The 14802-nt window shown below is 36.5% G+C and overlaps 1 protein-coding gene across 1 annotated transcript in view; it reads right to left on the bottom strand.

Moving 5' to 3' along the window:
- The window catches only part of tnfrsf19 (tumor necrosis factor receptor superfamily, member 19), a 37551-nt gene extending 23377 nt beyond the window's left edge, over nucleotides 1-14174 (bottom strand). Inside the window, exons 1-5 of the mRNA XM_084127526.1 lie at nucleotides 13678-14174; nucleotides 12646-12738; nucleotides 11281-11391; nucleotides 4295-4473; nucleotides 1488-1573 (exon numbers count right to left, since the gene is read on the bottom strand). Coding sequence (XP_083983652.1) covers nucleotides 1488-1573; nucleotides 4295-4473; nucleotides 11281-11391; nucleotides 12646-12735 — 466 coding nt within the window. The 5' untranslated portion in view covers nucleotides 12736-12738; nucleotides 13678-14174. The remainder of the gene's footprint in view (nucleotides 1-1487; nucleotides 1574-4294; nucleotides 4474-11280; nucleotides 11392-12645; nucleotides 12739-13677) is intronic.
- Nucleotides 14175-14802: the final 628 nt, after the last annotated feature.

Here is a 14802-nt window from a genome sequence, read left to right as displayed (position 1 = left end):
TTTTTTTTTTTTTTATTTATATTTTAAAAAAATGTACAATTTTTTTTTTTTTTTTTTTTGTATGGAGACAAAACCACAAGTAATTTCTTTCATACTTTTCTATTATGGAAAAACAGTCCTGAAAAAATTACTAATAATGTTAATAATAAAATTAAATGGACATCAAAACAAAAATAGTCCCCTACTCTGAAGACTATTAAAATGAACCAAAAATCACAGTGCATTATGATTACACAATAAACCGGAGTTTATCCAGAGAGGAGATTCTTCAGGGTGGAGCAGACCTGTATGCCTATAGGACAGTATCTGGCGGAGGAGTGTTAGTCCTGGCTCAAACTCTGCCCTACAAACCTCCACATGCAGCAGCTGCAAACATCTCAAACCTCTGGAAGTCACACTTCATTTTATAAGGTATAAGTTCTCTCCCTGTGTAACAAGGGACACAAGCCAAAGACACAAGCTTCCGTACAATGGCCCTCACCGGTGGGTAAAACGAGCCCAATTAGAGCCACAGACTGCAGGAGAACAATACACTGCTTTGTGAAACGCTGCGTGTTTAACATACCCATGTGTGTATTTGCGGAAGAGAGCCATGCAGTTTCCAACAGTTACACAGAGACTTGTGTTTATTACCTATGCCTGTGTTCTGACTTGTAAAAAAGGCATTTATTTGATTGTAAAATACTGCTGTATGAATCACCGAGACTGAGTGGATCGTCATCTCACAGATTATTATTAATGCAACTGTTTGTATGATGGACCCTTTTAAAGGATTACCCTAAATAAATCTGTCATCGTGTACTCACCCGGATTATGTTTTTGATTGTTTTTGATTTCATTCTGAGTGAATTTGATTCACTGATAATCTTGCCCTTCACATTAGCTCTCATTTGCATGTTTTCAGAGTATGTTATGGGATATGGAATATAGAGCACAAGTCATGTGGAACATTTGTGGTGCTTTCTTGTCCTTTTATGAGGCTCAATTGTCACTTTAATGGTATGGAAAAGAGCAGCTAGGACATTCTGTAAGATATATTATTTTATGTTCCATGGGTTTAGAATGACATGAGTGCAGGATTATAATAGTTAACTAAAACTATAACCATAAAAAATGTTACTTGAAATAAAATAACTGTTAAAATATAGTAACAGATTAATAATAACTGAAATCAAAATATAACATTTGTAAACTTATGTCAACTTAATTCTAAAATTAAACTTAAAACTTGTCAACTTAAACTTAATCTCATTTTCATTTAGTTTAATTTGATGTGAAAAAAAAAAATACTGAGAATAATTGATGACATAATTTTCACTTTTGGATGAAGAAACCTTTTGAAGACATTATCATTGACATTTAAATCAAACTGTGATCTGATGCTGATGTTTTTTTCCTGAGTAAATGAATGCACTGGGCATTTTCCTCAAGGACTGAAATACCTTCAAAAAAGTTTGTATTTATGATTAATTAATAAATGTGCTTACAGTGCGGTTCATACGGTGGCGGCGGGTCTCCACATGGGATGCACTCCATATCCTGAAATCCACTTAACTTCGTCTTTCTGTAAAATCTGTAAGAATAAAATGCATATTAATTTAAATAAAATCAAAAATAATGCATTTTATTTATTCTTTTTATTATACTATTATATTGCATTAATAATTTTGGAGTTGTAAATCAACTCGTTCCGGGTCATTTTGTTAATTCACTTTTATTTAGCAAAGATGCATTATGTTGATTAAAAAAAATAATGCCAGTAAAGACATTTATAATGTTACAAAAAGAATTCAATTTCAAATAAATGTGGTTCTTTTGAACTTTCAATTCATCAAAGAATCTTTAAAAAAAAAACAGTATCATGATTTCCACAAAAATATGAAGCAGCACATCTGTTTTCAACATTGATGATAATAATAAACAGTGTTTCTTGAGCGTCAAATCATCATATTAGAATGATTTCTGAAGCATCATGTGACACCGAACACTGGAGTAAAAATGCTGAAAATTCAGCTTTGATCACAGGAATACATTTAATGTATTACTGTTTACAAACAGTTATTTTAAACTGTACTAATATTTTAAAATATTAATTTTACTGTGTTTTTGATTAAATAAATGCAGCCCTTTTGAGCATAAAGAGACTTCTTTCAAAAACATAAAACAAAAATCTTACTGATCCGGAATCTATATCAATATTTGCTGAGAAAATCCACCAACTGCATTTAATTCAAAGACATCACATTCATTATCGTTGCAGATTATTAAACAAGTGGATAGACAAAATGTGGCTTTAGAAGTCAAATACAATTTAAAGCAATCCAATCTAGGCTTACAGGTTGTTTAGCTTACACACTCTTGTCTGAGATATTTTTAGTTGTTGGATTATGTACACATGCATGCTTATGTCTTGCTGTTTTTTAATTGAATGTCACTGGAAAATCCTTTATTAGAAAATTGGATTAGGGGGCAATAATTACTTGACAGCCCTAATTAATTAATCAACTTTAGAGGAAATCTATCAATGTCAGAAATATTCCACCATTACAGTAACAGCCTTAAGAATGATGGATGAAGGTAATATGAAGAGTTGCCTTCAGCATGTCTTACTGTGCCAAAGCACTTAATTATGGGTAATCAAAAGTTATTAAAAACGTATCTGGTGAGAGCAGGATGCTGCTGTGTGGGGAAACTAGTAACTCTTGCAGCGATAGCGAAACGCAGGTCTTCATAAACCTGCATGTTTCAGCTTCTAGGGCATGTCTGGGCACAACCAAAGGCCTTGAGTTGATTTCCCTGACCTGGACTTTAAACTGAGCTTCACTTGGGGCTGGAGGGCTAAAGTGTGTGTAACTCATGTCAGTCGAGCTCTTCACTCTTTACTCTTTACATGCATTACTGCATGTAAATACAGTTTGGGTTTCAGAATGACTGTGTGCTCTCAAAAATAAAGGTTCCTCATAGAGTTTGTTAGTGACCGCCCACTTTTTCAGCAGTGTTGGTTCCGGAAGTATTTGTTCCATTTATTTTTCCCATAGGGATTTTAGAAAAAATCTTTGCTAAAGCATTATAAGCCGTGAACCAAACCAACCAGATACAATCGCAATCGCAATCGCAACATTACAAACTTTTATTTAAAGCAAATTTTTTTTTTTTAAATCTGACAAAAAAAAACAAAACAAAGGTACAAGACTGTACTTAAAGGCTTTAAGGAAAATAACTACAATCCCATAAAGCACTGCAAATGACATAATGGATTAAAAATTATGGAGAAATATAAAACTATTCATTCAAAGATGATTATATCTTTAGGAACGATATATTTAAAGTTTATTGAAAAATATGCATAAACTGTATGTATACAAAATCTTTAAGTATTATGAGAGCGTAGGGAGACGTCATTTGCGGTGCTTCATGGAAGAGCCTTGCAGAAATCTTTTGGCACAATTTGCTCCCACCGACTCTCTGATTGGTGGGGTTTTCCCTACAGCATCATGGGTAATGTAGTTTTTAACAATGGATTCTGCTGTTATACACAATTTTTTTTTTTTATAAATGGAACAAATGCAAACAGATGGATTCAACAAAAGCTTATACTGTACCATTGATGAACAACATCGGACATCACAGTAAGTCTGTCTTTAAATGTTTATAAGTTATCGTTAAAAAAAGGAATTACCCTACGGAGAAAAGTTTTTAATTCCGGAACATGACTGTTGCATTTATGGTTTCATGAAGAACCTTTCTGTCCCTCCGTTGACAGCTACGCAACTACCACTTTGACGCTTCAAGTTTATAAAGAGATCCTAAATCTAATCCATATGAATTGAGCGGCTTAGTCCAAATTTTCTGAACTGACTCGATCGCTTTATATGATGAACAGACTGAATTTAGGCTTTTATTCACATAAACATTGATCAACTCACACGTCAGATATGGTAACCAGAAGCTCAAGCATGTTCGCTTGATGTGAAAGAACCAATGAGGTTCATTCTTGTATGTTCGAAAGTCTAACGGTTTTGATGATATTAATGACAGAATTTTTATTTGTGGGTGAACTAACCGTTTAAGGTCCTTTTTATAGTAAAAAAAAGTTCTTTCGATTTTTCAAATGTTCTTCGCGCTAAGGAAATGTATTTACTTGGGGAACCAAAAATGATTCTTCTATGGCATCACTGCGAAAACCCCCTCTGTTGGAACCTTTATTTTTAAGAGTGTATTATAGACCGACCTGGTGTTGGAAAACGCCCATCATTATTTATTCTATATAATTGCGCTCCTATGACTGACTCACCCGGGCAGGCAGTCTCCGCAGACGGCGTTGTTCGTGGTGGAGCAGTTCCCCTTCTGGAAGCGGTTGAGTAGAGAACAGTCCAGACAGGGCTTGCATTTCTGCAGGCTGCGGTCCTCTTTGAAGCGACTGGCTCTGCAGGGCACACACTGGGCATCCTCCCCATAGCCAAAGCCACATTCCTGTGAGGATTAACGGAAGATATCTCACTGCCGAGGAAGGGAAGGGCGAGGGAGAGCCGCGCTAAAGAAAAGCGCCAATGTGCACTAACAAGAAGCCGAGATGAAATAATGATCACAGTGTATGTGTGTGTGTGTGTGTGTGTGTGTGTGAGATCCCCCAGCTGAACAAAGGCCAAGCTTCTTTTGAGAGAGTCTATCTTACACAGGCAATAATCTCCCTGACTCTCACGGGATCAATGGACAGCCTTCTGCTCCGGGCCCCCGAAGGGCTCCGCATTTGAATCAAAAAGGCCCACGGGGACGCCCATTGTTGGTTTATTGGGAGTTTATTGCAGAGGTTTTGTCAGGCCTGTCTTCGGCTAAAGTGTGTCTGAGAAATATTGATATTGAGAGGTTTTGGTATGTGGAACGCAGAAAAAGAAAGCCCTTTAAAATAAAAGATTTACAAAGCACAAAGATTTTTAATAATGCAAACACATGCACAATAAAGTGTTTTTTAACCACAGAATCAGGAATGCACAAATGCAATTTATTCAAATGTAATATTAAAAATTGTGTTTTTCAATTTTTTATTTTTTGAAATATTTTTTATGTATTATAAATACATTTTATATTATAAATAAATTTAGATCATTTTATGTTTAAAATTTTAAAATCTGAATTAAATTTCTGTCTAGTACAGACATTTATTTCATTTCATTTTTCATTCATATATATATATACTACCATTCAAAAAGTTTGGGGTCATGATTTATGTTCTTTAAGCACATTATAATTGCATATTATTTTCTTTTGATTTTGGAGTGAAATATAACCCAGACATGTTCTTGACAGGTTTGATGAGATTCACCCGGAAAAGCGATCTGTTTTACGCAAATCCAAATCGGGAAGGAAACTTGAGGAGAGGTCTCAATGTCAAGTTGTGTGGTCGTGGAGAATTCTCAGCGCTCTTGAATTATACGAGACAACACCCTTTGCATTGTTCCCTAAATACAGGCCTATTTTATTTCAATAAAAGATCTAAAACTGTGCAGTTTGTGTAATAATATAAGGTCGATTTTATTGTGCTCATGCCGGCCTAAGAAAACATAACAAAAAGAGCATAGAGAAAGTGTCTACATTAACAAAATGAGCAAGCTTGCCATTTTAGCCGAATGAATGAGCAATATAACAAAGGAACAAAATAAAGTTGCCTTTAGCTTAGCAACTAGTAACTAAACACCAGAATTTTACACACAAAAGAGAGAAAATTTAGTTGGGAAGATGTTCTAATGGGTTGGGAACGGTCTTTCCTTGAACGGTGACGAACAACATTTGTTCGGCATGTTTCTGTACAACATATTGGACTTTGACGTTTTGCCACATTGAGTTTGACATTAAGAAGTGAAATGTAAGCAAACTTTTTTTCCAGGCTCCAGGATCTAAACTGAAATCTTAAGCGCCGCTTAATTAGCATTACTCAGAAGAGTCTTTCCCCCCTCCAGGTCCACCCACTTCAATAAACAATGCCAGAGTCTTTTCAAAACTCCACTGACAGTAATCAATCTGGAATACGCTTGTTTGTTTTTAATCCATTCCACATTGGTATAATTCTTGGGAATCTTGCAAGGATATATTCAGCTTTTACTGAGCCTGATTTCTCAAACCATAATTGAAGCAGAGCTGCATGGAATTCAAATTATGTCTTTATGCAGCGATCCAACCCAACAGAAATCATCAATCAAGCCATTTATCAATGGAACCAACCAGCAATATGACACTAATTTAAAACATACAGTTTTCCTTTGCGCGTTAAGTAGTTCTGACTACAAATCTTATGTCTTTTTTTGATACGTGTCAGCTACATGAACAATAGATGACCCAAAAACTAAAATTTTGTCATCATCAACTCGCCATTTTGCATATTCAAACTTGAAGCATTGCGATTCATTATGAGAAGTGCAAGAACCAAAGCAACATATCTGGAATGAATAAATTCAAGATTTTTGGAGAATGCCTTAAATTAGAGTTTGTTTCTCATACATAGCAATTCTATGGCATTAGAAGACTTGGAATGTATGTAGTGCACACAAGTCGTCTTGACCACTACTTTTTATGATCTTATATTTCACAATTTTTCAAAACATCTCTTTTGTGTTTCCAAAGAATAAATATAACAGAACATTTACTTTGGGATGAACTATTGCTGTGGTGTAGATGCTGACTGAAATGACTGGAATATTCATTTCATGTATGTGTTCAACATATTTCTCAAAAGTGCTATTTACTTCTTCATGTGTAAAACGTTCAATTAACAAAAAAAATTAATAAGTATACCTTTAAAGGGTTAGTTCACCCAAAAATGAAAATGATCCCATAATTGACTCAGCCTCAACCCATACTAGCTGTATGACTTTCTTCTTTCAGCCAAACACAATCAGAGTTATATTAAAAAATATCCTGGCTCTTCCAAGCTTTATAATGGGAGTGAATGGTAGGCTACCCTAGATTTTAAAGCTAAAAAAAAATCTCATCCATCCAAGAAAAAAGTTAGCAGAAGTCAATGATTATAGGTTATAAAGTTATCAATATGGATATTTTTCTTGCAAAAACGCATCGCTTTGGTTTGCTTCAGAATTGTGTTTGGCTGAAAGAAAGTCATATACCCCTAGGATGGCTTGAGGATGAGTAAATAATGGGATAATTTCCATTTTGGGGTGAACTAATCTTTTAAGACTTTTTAAATCAGCACAACTACTTCACAACAAACACACCACCTCTGACAATCACGTTCCTACCAGTCGCATTCCAGCAGAGGAGCGTAATGCATAGAAAAGTGAGAGGACCTTTGTGGTTTGATATCACCCTGCACTATTGTTTTTTTCCCAGCAGCCCCTTCCCTAGTCAGGTCGCTGTTATTCCACCAGACTGAGCTGGATTAGAGAAGAGGCTCATATATCATTAACGTGGAGATCGGCTTCAAACAGGGGCCTTCTTTCTACACCGCGATCCAGTTTCCCAGCTCCGGCACACATGGATTACTGGCCTGCGTGAGAGAGCCAATGACAAGAGCTCTCCACAAAGCCTGGCCCCGGTTTCAGCCAATGTTAGAGAAGACTGATTTGGCTCTCTCAACACAGGCCCTCCAAAGTCTGCATATAGGGTGCCTGAACAGAATGACAGCTGTTGTTGCCTGCCCGCAGCCCTTATAAGACCTTTCTCTCCAGCAGGGCATGAAGGATTGGGGGGGGGGGGGGGGCGGTGAATAAAAGAGGTATGGTCACTCCGTTTGAAGGCATGATGCCATTCCTGGAGAGATAATCAACAGCAGAGCAAAGGGGGAACGAGAAATCTAAGGAGCTCTGGAACCCCCTGTGGTTTTTCTGTTGGAGTTTGCTGCTGGAATCCTCCAGCATTTAGAAGCTCAGACAGAAAGATGAACATCATATAATAGCCAATGAGGCTCCCGAATATGGCTCAGAGCTGTGGCTTATTAGATATCACTTTGAGCTGTGGTCCTCATATGGGCAACATGAGTTTGAATCTTGCTAGCAACATTTCCTAATTCTAGCTGGATGCCAGATGGATGTAAATGAGGATTCAGACTCCCAGATATGGCTCAGACTGTGTCTGCATGTCAGAGCCCTGGCTTAGTAGTCATCACTAAGAACTGTGGTGATCATATTGGCAACAGGAGTTTGAATCTTACTAGCAACATCTGAATCTTAGCTGGACACCAAATGAATACAAATAAGGATTCAGGCTCAAAGATATGGCGCAGAATGTGTCAGAGCTGTGGCTTAGTAGCTATTAATATGGGCTGTGGTGCTCATATGAGCAACAGGAGTTCAAATCTTGCTAGCAACATTTCCTAATCCGAGCTGGATGCAAGATGGTTACAGGATTTAGATTCCCATATATGACTCAGAATGTGTCTGCGTGTCAGTAGCTATTACTATGGGCTGTGGTCCTCATATGGGCAAAAGGAGTTCGAATCTTGCTAGCAACATTTCCTAATCCTAGCTGGATGCCAGATGAGGATTCAGGCTCCCGGATATGGCTCAGAAAGTGTCTACATGTCAGAGCCATTGCTTAGTTGTTATTACCCTAGGCTGTGGTGTTTATATGGGAGTTGGAATCTTGCTCGCAACATTTCCTAATCTTAGCTGGACACCAGATAAAAGCCTATGAAGATTCAGAATTTGTCTACACTACTGGTCAAAAGTTTGGAATAATTAATAGAAGTCTCTTATGATCACCAAAATAAAAAAAGTAATGTAGTGAAATATTTTTACAACATAAAATAACTGTTTACTGTTTTAATATATTTTAAAATGCAGTGTATTCCCATCATGTCAAATCTGCCATTACTCCAGTCTTCAGTATCACATGAATCTTCGGAAATCATTGTAATATGTGTCAGATCTTTGGTTTAGCAGTTATCACTGTGTACTGTGGTGCTCAAAAGGGCAATTGGAATTCGAATCTGGCTCACAACATTTCCAAATCCTGTTTCCTCCTTCATTTCCTGTTCTCCCTTGTTATCGAAGTCAAATGGTCAAAAAATGTCAATACACACTTTAAGGCCTTGACAGACATGTTACAATGATACAGTGATCATTGAGCAGTCATGCTTTTAACATGTTGGGGAACCTCAATGACAGATATATCAGATTATTACTATAAAATGAGGAGTCAATAATGCAGCAAGGCAGCCAACTCTATTCTTTACAAAAGCCTGTTTTCACAGTCCAGAATCATCCAGGAACATTTTGCCTAAAAGAACTCACCAAACCAGTACCTGCAAGTACCATTTTTCCACAATCTCCAGATCAGATTTGAGTGAGAATGCCAAGCAAAACAGCAGGATGGATGTGATAGAGGAGAAAGCTGGATGAATGCGTGTTCAGACACACAAGTGTTTTGAAGTTATCTTATTCAAAAAACCTAAAAACACTCCATTCAACTAAATTACCCTGAACTGCTCATTAATACTTCCTATCAAAGCAAAGCTTGAACTTCTCACTTAACCCAAAAGGTAAGCTTTAAGGGTGAATCTTACAAAACCTGTCAAGAACATGTCTCAGTGATATATTACCCAAAAACCAAAAGAAAGAAATAATTAGAGTTCAGTTATGACAACTTGCTGAGTGGATTATTTCAACCGGCATTTATTGGCATGGGGCATGGAATATACATAGCTTGATTTTGGCGGACGATGATCCAGTCGTATGGGATCATCAGGTTTTGAACGACCTGAGGGTGAGCGACTGATGACAGAACTTTCATATTTGGGTGAACTATCCCTTTAACAATTACAAAATGCCTATCAACAAAGCTGTTATCGGCCTTTTCAGGTGAAAGACAGTGTGTAGGTGGGGATTTTACCTGCTGTTTGACTAGTCATGCTTTGAAAAACAGTAAAAGGGCGTCATGTGAACTGTTCTACTCTTACAAAAACAAACCGTCTGGAAGAGCTTCTGAAGTGTTTAACATTAAAACAACAAAAATGTTAAGTTGTTGGTAATGTTATTACAGCTATTCTAAGTTTAAGTGTAATTTCTATAGAAAAAAAATACTTAAAAAAAAAACATATTTCCCAAACACACCTCCCATCTACCATTGGTCACACCAAACGGAAAGCTACGCCATTGGTCGAGCCATTGTTGCTGTTGTCGGGCAGGTCAGGATGCTCAAACAAACAAAGCAATGTTTTGATAGCGCCACAGAGATAAAGTGTTTATGCTTTTTGGGAGATAAACCTACTAATACTATAGTATCTGCATATTAAACTGGGATAAAAGAAAACATTTTATCATTGAAACTAAGCTAAAGTAACTTAAACACTGTTTTTTTTCCACAAGATATTGTCCTTGCTCTAAAGAATAGGGTAAACCACGAGTGTTTGAATGGAAAAAGCAGGCAATCATTCACTACCTCCCCTCAGGCCCCAAAGCATTAATTGGCCAAAAACATCTGATGCACTGAGGCGTATAACTAATAAGTGTGTGTTCATGTGTACCAACATGAAAGTCATGCGGTTAAAAAAAGCTTCTGCACTACATTTATATGCATCCAACAGCCTAATGTACATGCATTTCCCAGAGCATAAACTGTGTAATGATTTCCACACTTCAGAAATATCCCAGACCACTGTTTAGATTAGGTGGATTGTACAAAACCACTTAATTTCTTCACACCATGTTTACAAGGCCTTGAAATTCTCAGAGGTGGCAATGACATCAAAAGGCTTAAAAAAAAAAAAAAACAGAAAACAGAAGATTGTGAGCAGGAGAGGATAAGAAGTGTGGGTGTAACTGATTAAAGCGTGGCCAGCGCTCTACAAAGGAGAACAGCGGTTCACCCATTCTCTTCATAAAAAGGAGGAAGCAATAAATAATTGGTCAGGACAAGCTATTCAAAACATTGGCATCCTCTCTCTATTGATGAACTCTTTGCTTTTGGCCTGTTTGGTCTAGAAGTCTTTCATGAACTCTGTGAAACTGATGGGAACGCGTCTCTCCATCACAGATTTGATCGCATGCATGGATGTAATGGGTCTTTTTTTTTTCTTTTTTTTTTTAAACAGCTTGAAGTAGAAGCTAAATATATGTGCACATTAATCTGACTGTGGTAGGTCAACTGAAAGGAAAGAATTCCAGAATAGAGCTCGATGGGAACCAATTCAAAGGAACAGAGTGCTTCGGGTATTATTTCTTGATTTAAGATGTAATCTTTTTAGGAAATTAAAAATACTAGTATATGTGCGCCAATGTTTCCAATTAGGCTGAAAGAAAAAATGAATAATCTATTGCAGAACTGGCAAACCTTAGACAGCTCTTGTCCAGCATCGCACTGCCGACAGGGAATACAGCTCCCAAACTTATCCTTGTATTCCTGTTCCCTGCAATCTCTTCTCTCCTCTGCCATAACTGCAAGCTGTGAGGGACATGAAACCAGCATGGTTAATATTCCATAATGTCATTTGACGTTGTCCAAAGTGGAGTGCACCAAAATGTGGAGATAAATATTACAATAATGATGATTACACTTGTGTTCTCAAGAACAAACAAATACACTGACGTTCAAAAGTTTGGGGTTAGTGATTTTTAATTTGAATTCTTTTAAAGAAATTAATACTTTTTGTTCAGCAATGATGCATTAAATTGATCAAACGTGATAGTAAAGACATAATGTTACAAAATATTTCTATTCCAAATAAATGCTGTTCTTTTGAACTTTTTATTCATCAAAAAATCCTGAAAAAATGTTTCACGGTTTCCACGCAGCACAACTGTTTTCAACATTAATAATAATAAGAAATGTTTTTTTGAGCACAAATCAGCATATGGACCATTTTCACATTTCAGAAGCGGTTTGGTTGGGTAAACTTCTAAAGCGGATTTAATTTTTGCATTCCCATTTTCTCCAATATCAAAAGATAAAATCCATGATGGTGTTTCCACGACTTTCCAAAAGAGAGGAAAAAATTAGGGAGAATAATTACATCAGTTAGAATGAATAATGTCAAATTTGTCGTCCCTCCCCTCAGTGGTTGATTTTGAAACACCCTCAAAGCAACGTTAATTAGCTTTTTGACATTTACTGCCAAGGTGATATATCACACAGTGTTATGAAAATGAAAATATTAAAAACTTCACTAGATTTGCAATGTTGATAACTGTGGAAACGTCATCAGTCTGTGAAAAGGATCATGTGACACTGAAGACTGGAGTAATGATGATGAAAATTCAGCTTTTCCATTACAGGAAATTACAATTTAAATATATATATATATCAATATAAAAACAGTTCTTTTAAATTGTAATAATATTTCACAATATTATTGTTTTTACTGTATTTTTGATCAAATAAATGCAGCCTTGGTGAGCAAAAGAGACTTTCAAAAAACGAAAAAATCTTACCGACCCCAAACTTTTGAACAGTATACTGTAAAAAATTATATGATCAATAAGTTATGACAACATATGTTTAACTCTTTTAAAATCAGTGTAATGTAATTTAAGTTGAAATGACTTAAACATCCAAGTTGATTGTACTTAAAAAGTTTAGGCAGCAACTTTTTTTTACTGAGAGCACATCTCAGGGTAAAAAACAAGCAAGTCAAGTATTAATTTGTTACTTCTTAAAGTTTAAGAGTAAGCAAAAGGCGTTAATATGAACCAAACGTACCATAACACACAGTGGAAGGACGAGTGTCCTGTGAAGAGTGAGCGCGGGGAGGATCGGTGCCCGAGGCATTCTGAAAGGTCTTTCCCACATACACTGTGAAAGCAGAAATCCTTTGATGAATGATTAATGGAGGACACTATTTGCCATTATCTCTCAAAACTGTGTGAACGCTAAGCAAACAATGATTATTATAAATCCATACCCTATTTTTATGCTTTTTTAATATAAATATCCAGTCTAGAATACTGTGTTAAAATCAGACAAGAATAAAAGTCCCACTATCATTATATTAGCTTGTGTATCATTCAATTCAAATAATGAACAACATACAGATACTTATAAATCATACTAAGAGATGTTTTTTTGTTTTTTTTACATTGTAAAAATGCAGAAAGTTTTCTGTGATGGGTGGGTTTAGAGGTAGGGAATAGAATATAGAGTTTGTACAGTATAAAAATCAGTGTCTATGGAAAGTCCCCATAAAACATGAAAACACAATGTGTGTGTGTGTGTGTGTGTGTGTGTGTGTGTGTGTGTGTGTGTGTGTGTGTGTGTGTTTACTGTTTAGTTACATGCTGATTAATAACTGTTTATTTTTAATGGTTGAATCACAAAAAAGTAACACTAAAAACTCTTAAAAACACTAATATTGGCCAATAATGATTTAATTTATATGCTGGATAGGCTTATAATATAGGCTAGCCTATTAGGCAATTCCATAGGTAAATCCATATATTAAGATCTATGGATTTATAATGTTATAATACATTGCGTTGTGTTACATGTCTTCAAAACATTATAACGTAGGCTACTATATAAAATATGGATAACTTTTTTTCTGTTACTTTTTGTCCTGGCATAGAACAAGATTGTATGCTATACTGAATGAATTAAAAATATGCCCCTTATATAGATAGGCACTATGTGTGTGTGTTCTGTAGGCTAGTTAGTTTTCTGAAGATATTGATTTATGGATTCATATGCGGTCAAAGCAGCTCGGCAAATGTGTGCACACAAAAAAAGCTTTCTTACCGATAACGAGTCGCTCGTGAGATCCCGGTGTCCTACGGAAAGCTGTTCAGGATGCGGTCTGAGCTCTGAGCTCGTGAACCCGTCCCGAGTCCAGCACTGGAGTTAAAGTTCAGATCAAACACTGCTGTCTGATGATGCCTGCAATCTGATCTCCCATCGGCATGTACATCAAAGCTTCACACACGTCCTGGACAAGAAGCGCTTTAATCGAGCCTGTTCACTCACTCACACCCCTCCATAATCCGAATACCTGCAAAAAAGCACAGACTATCTGCATGATCCCGAGGCAGACGTGCAGTGAAAGCGGTCAGCAACAGCGAGTGTGTGATCTGATCTCTCTCTTCTTCAGTCTGCGAGTGTTTGATGCAGAATTCCCTTTCATCTCCGTGACGTCACTTGCCGCGCAGCGATTGGCTGCATTCTCTGCTGAGGAAACTTTTCACACATCGAGTTTGAATTCTTGAAATCGAGTCTTTTGCACTCTTGTGGTTACAAACACGTATTTGAGGACTTGCGTCACACTTAAATAGGAATGTTATTAAGTTAGATAACAGAATATCAAACCAAGTGTCATTTGTTTAAGAAAAAAGATAAACATTTCACAAAAATAAGTTTGTGTGAAAACGCGGTTACCTTTCCGCTGTTCAATTAAACGCTATTGTAATATTTAATGTTCGAAGATGTACAAGTACTGGATGCCTTCTGCTGGTCATTTCAGAGAATTACACTAGAATTTTATGCCGCTTGTTGCATTTATGCTCCCTGTTCTGTTCAGTCAAGGGTCTGTAATGTAATCTTTTAGATGCAACGAACGAGTATTTTCATTTGGCCACGTAAATTGGGTTTTAACAGTCTGTGGAAGGAACATAGTCTATTGACACAAGGAAAGCCTTTGTGCAGCGTGTTCATGACAACATAGGCATCACTGGACATTGCTTAAATTGCTTAGTTTTCAAGGTCGCCATGTCTTCATCTGTGCTATGACTCATTGTCTCAGATAGGGGGGCCAGATTAAACTCACAGATCTATGACCAGAACTGTGAATCTGAGAGGCAATTTAACTGCTGTTTAAAAACATGAGAGAGTAAAAATATCGAAATCAAAGGCCATATATTGAGTCATACA

This window comes from Abramis brama (genome assembly GCF_963993115.1).
Source record: "Abramis brama genome assembly, chromosome: 10".
Lineage (NCBI taxonomy): Eukaryota > Metazoa > Chordata > Actinopteri > Cypriniformes > Leuciscidae > Abramis > Abramis brama.
The sequence above is the reverse complement of the archived record's forward strand: the minus strand, read 5'-3'. Positions and strand labels throughout refer to the sequence as shown.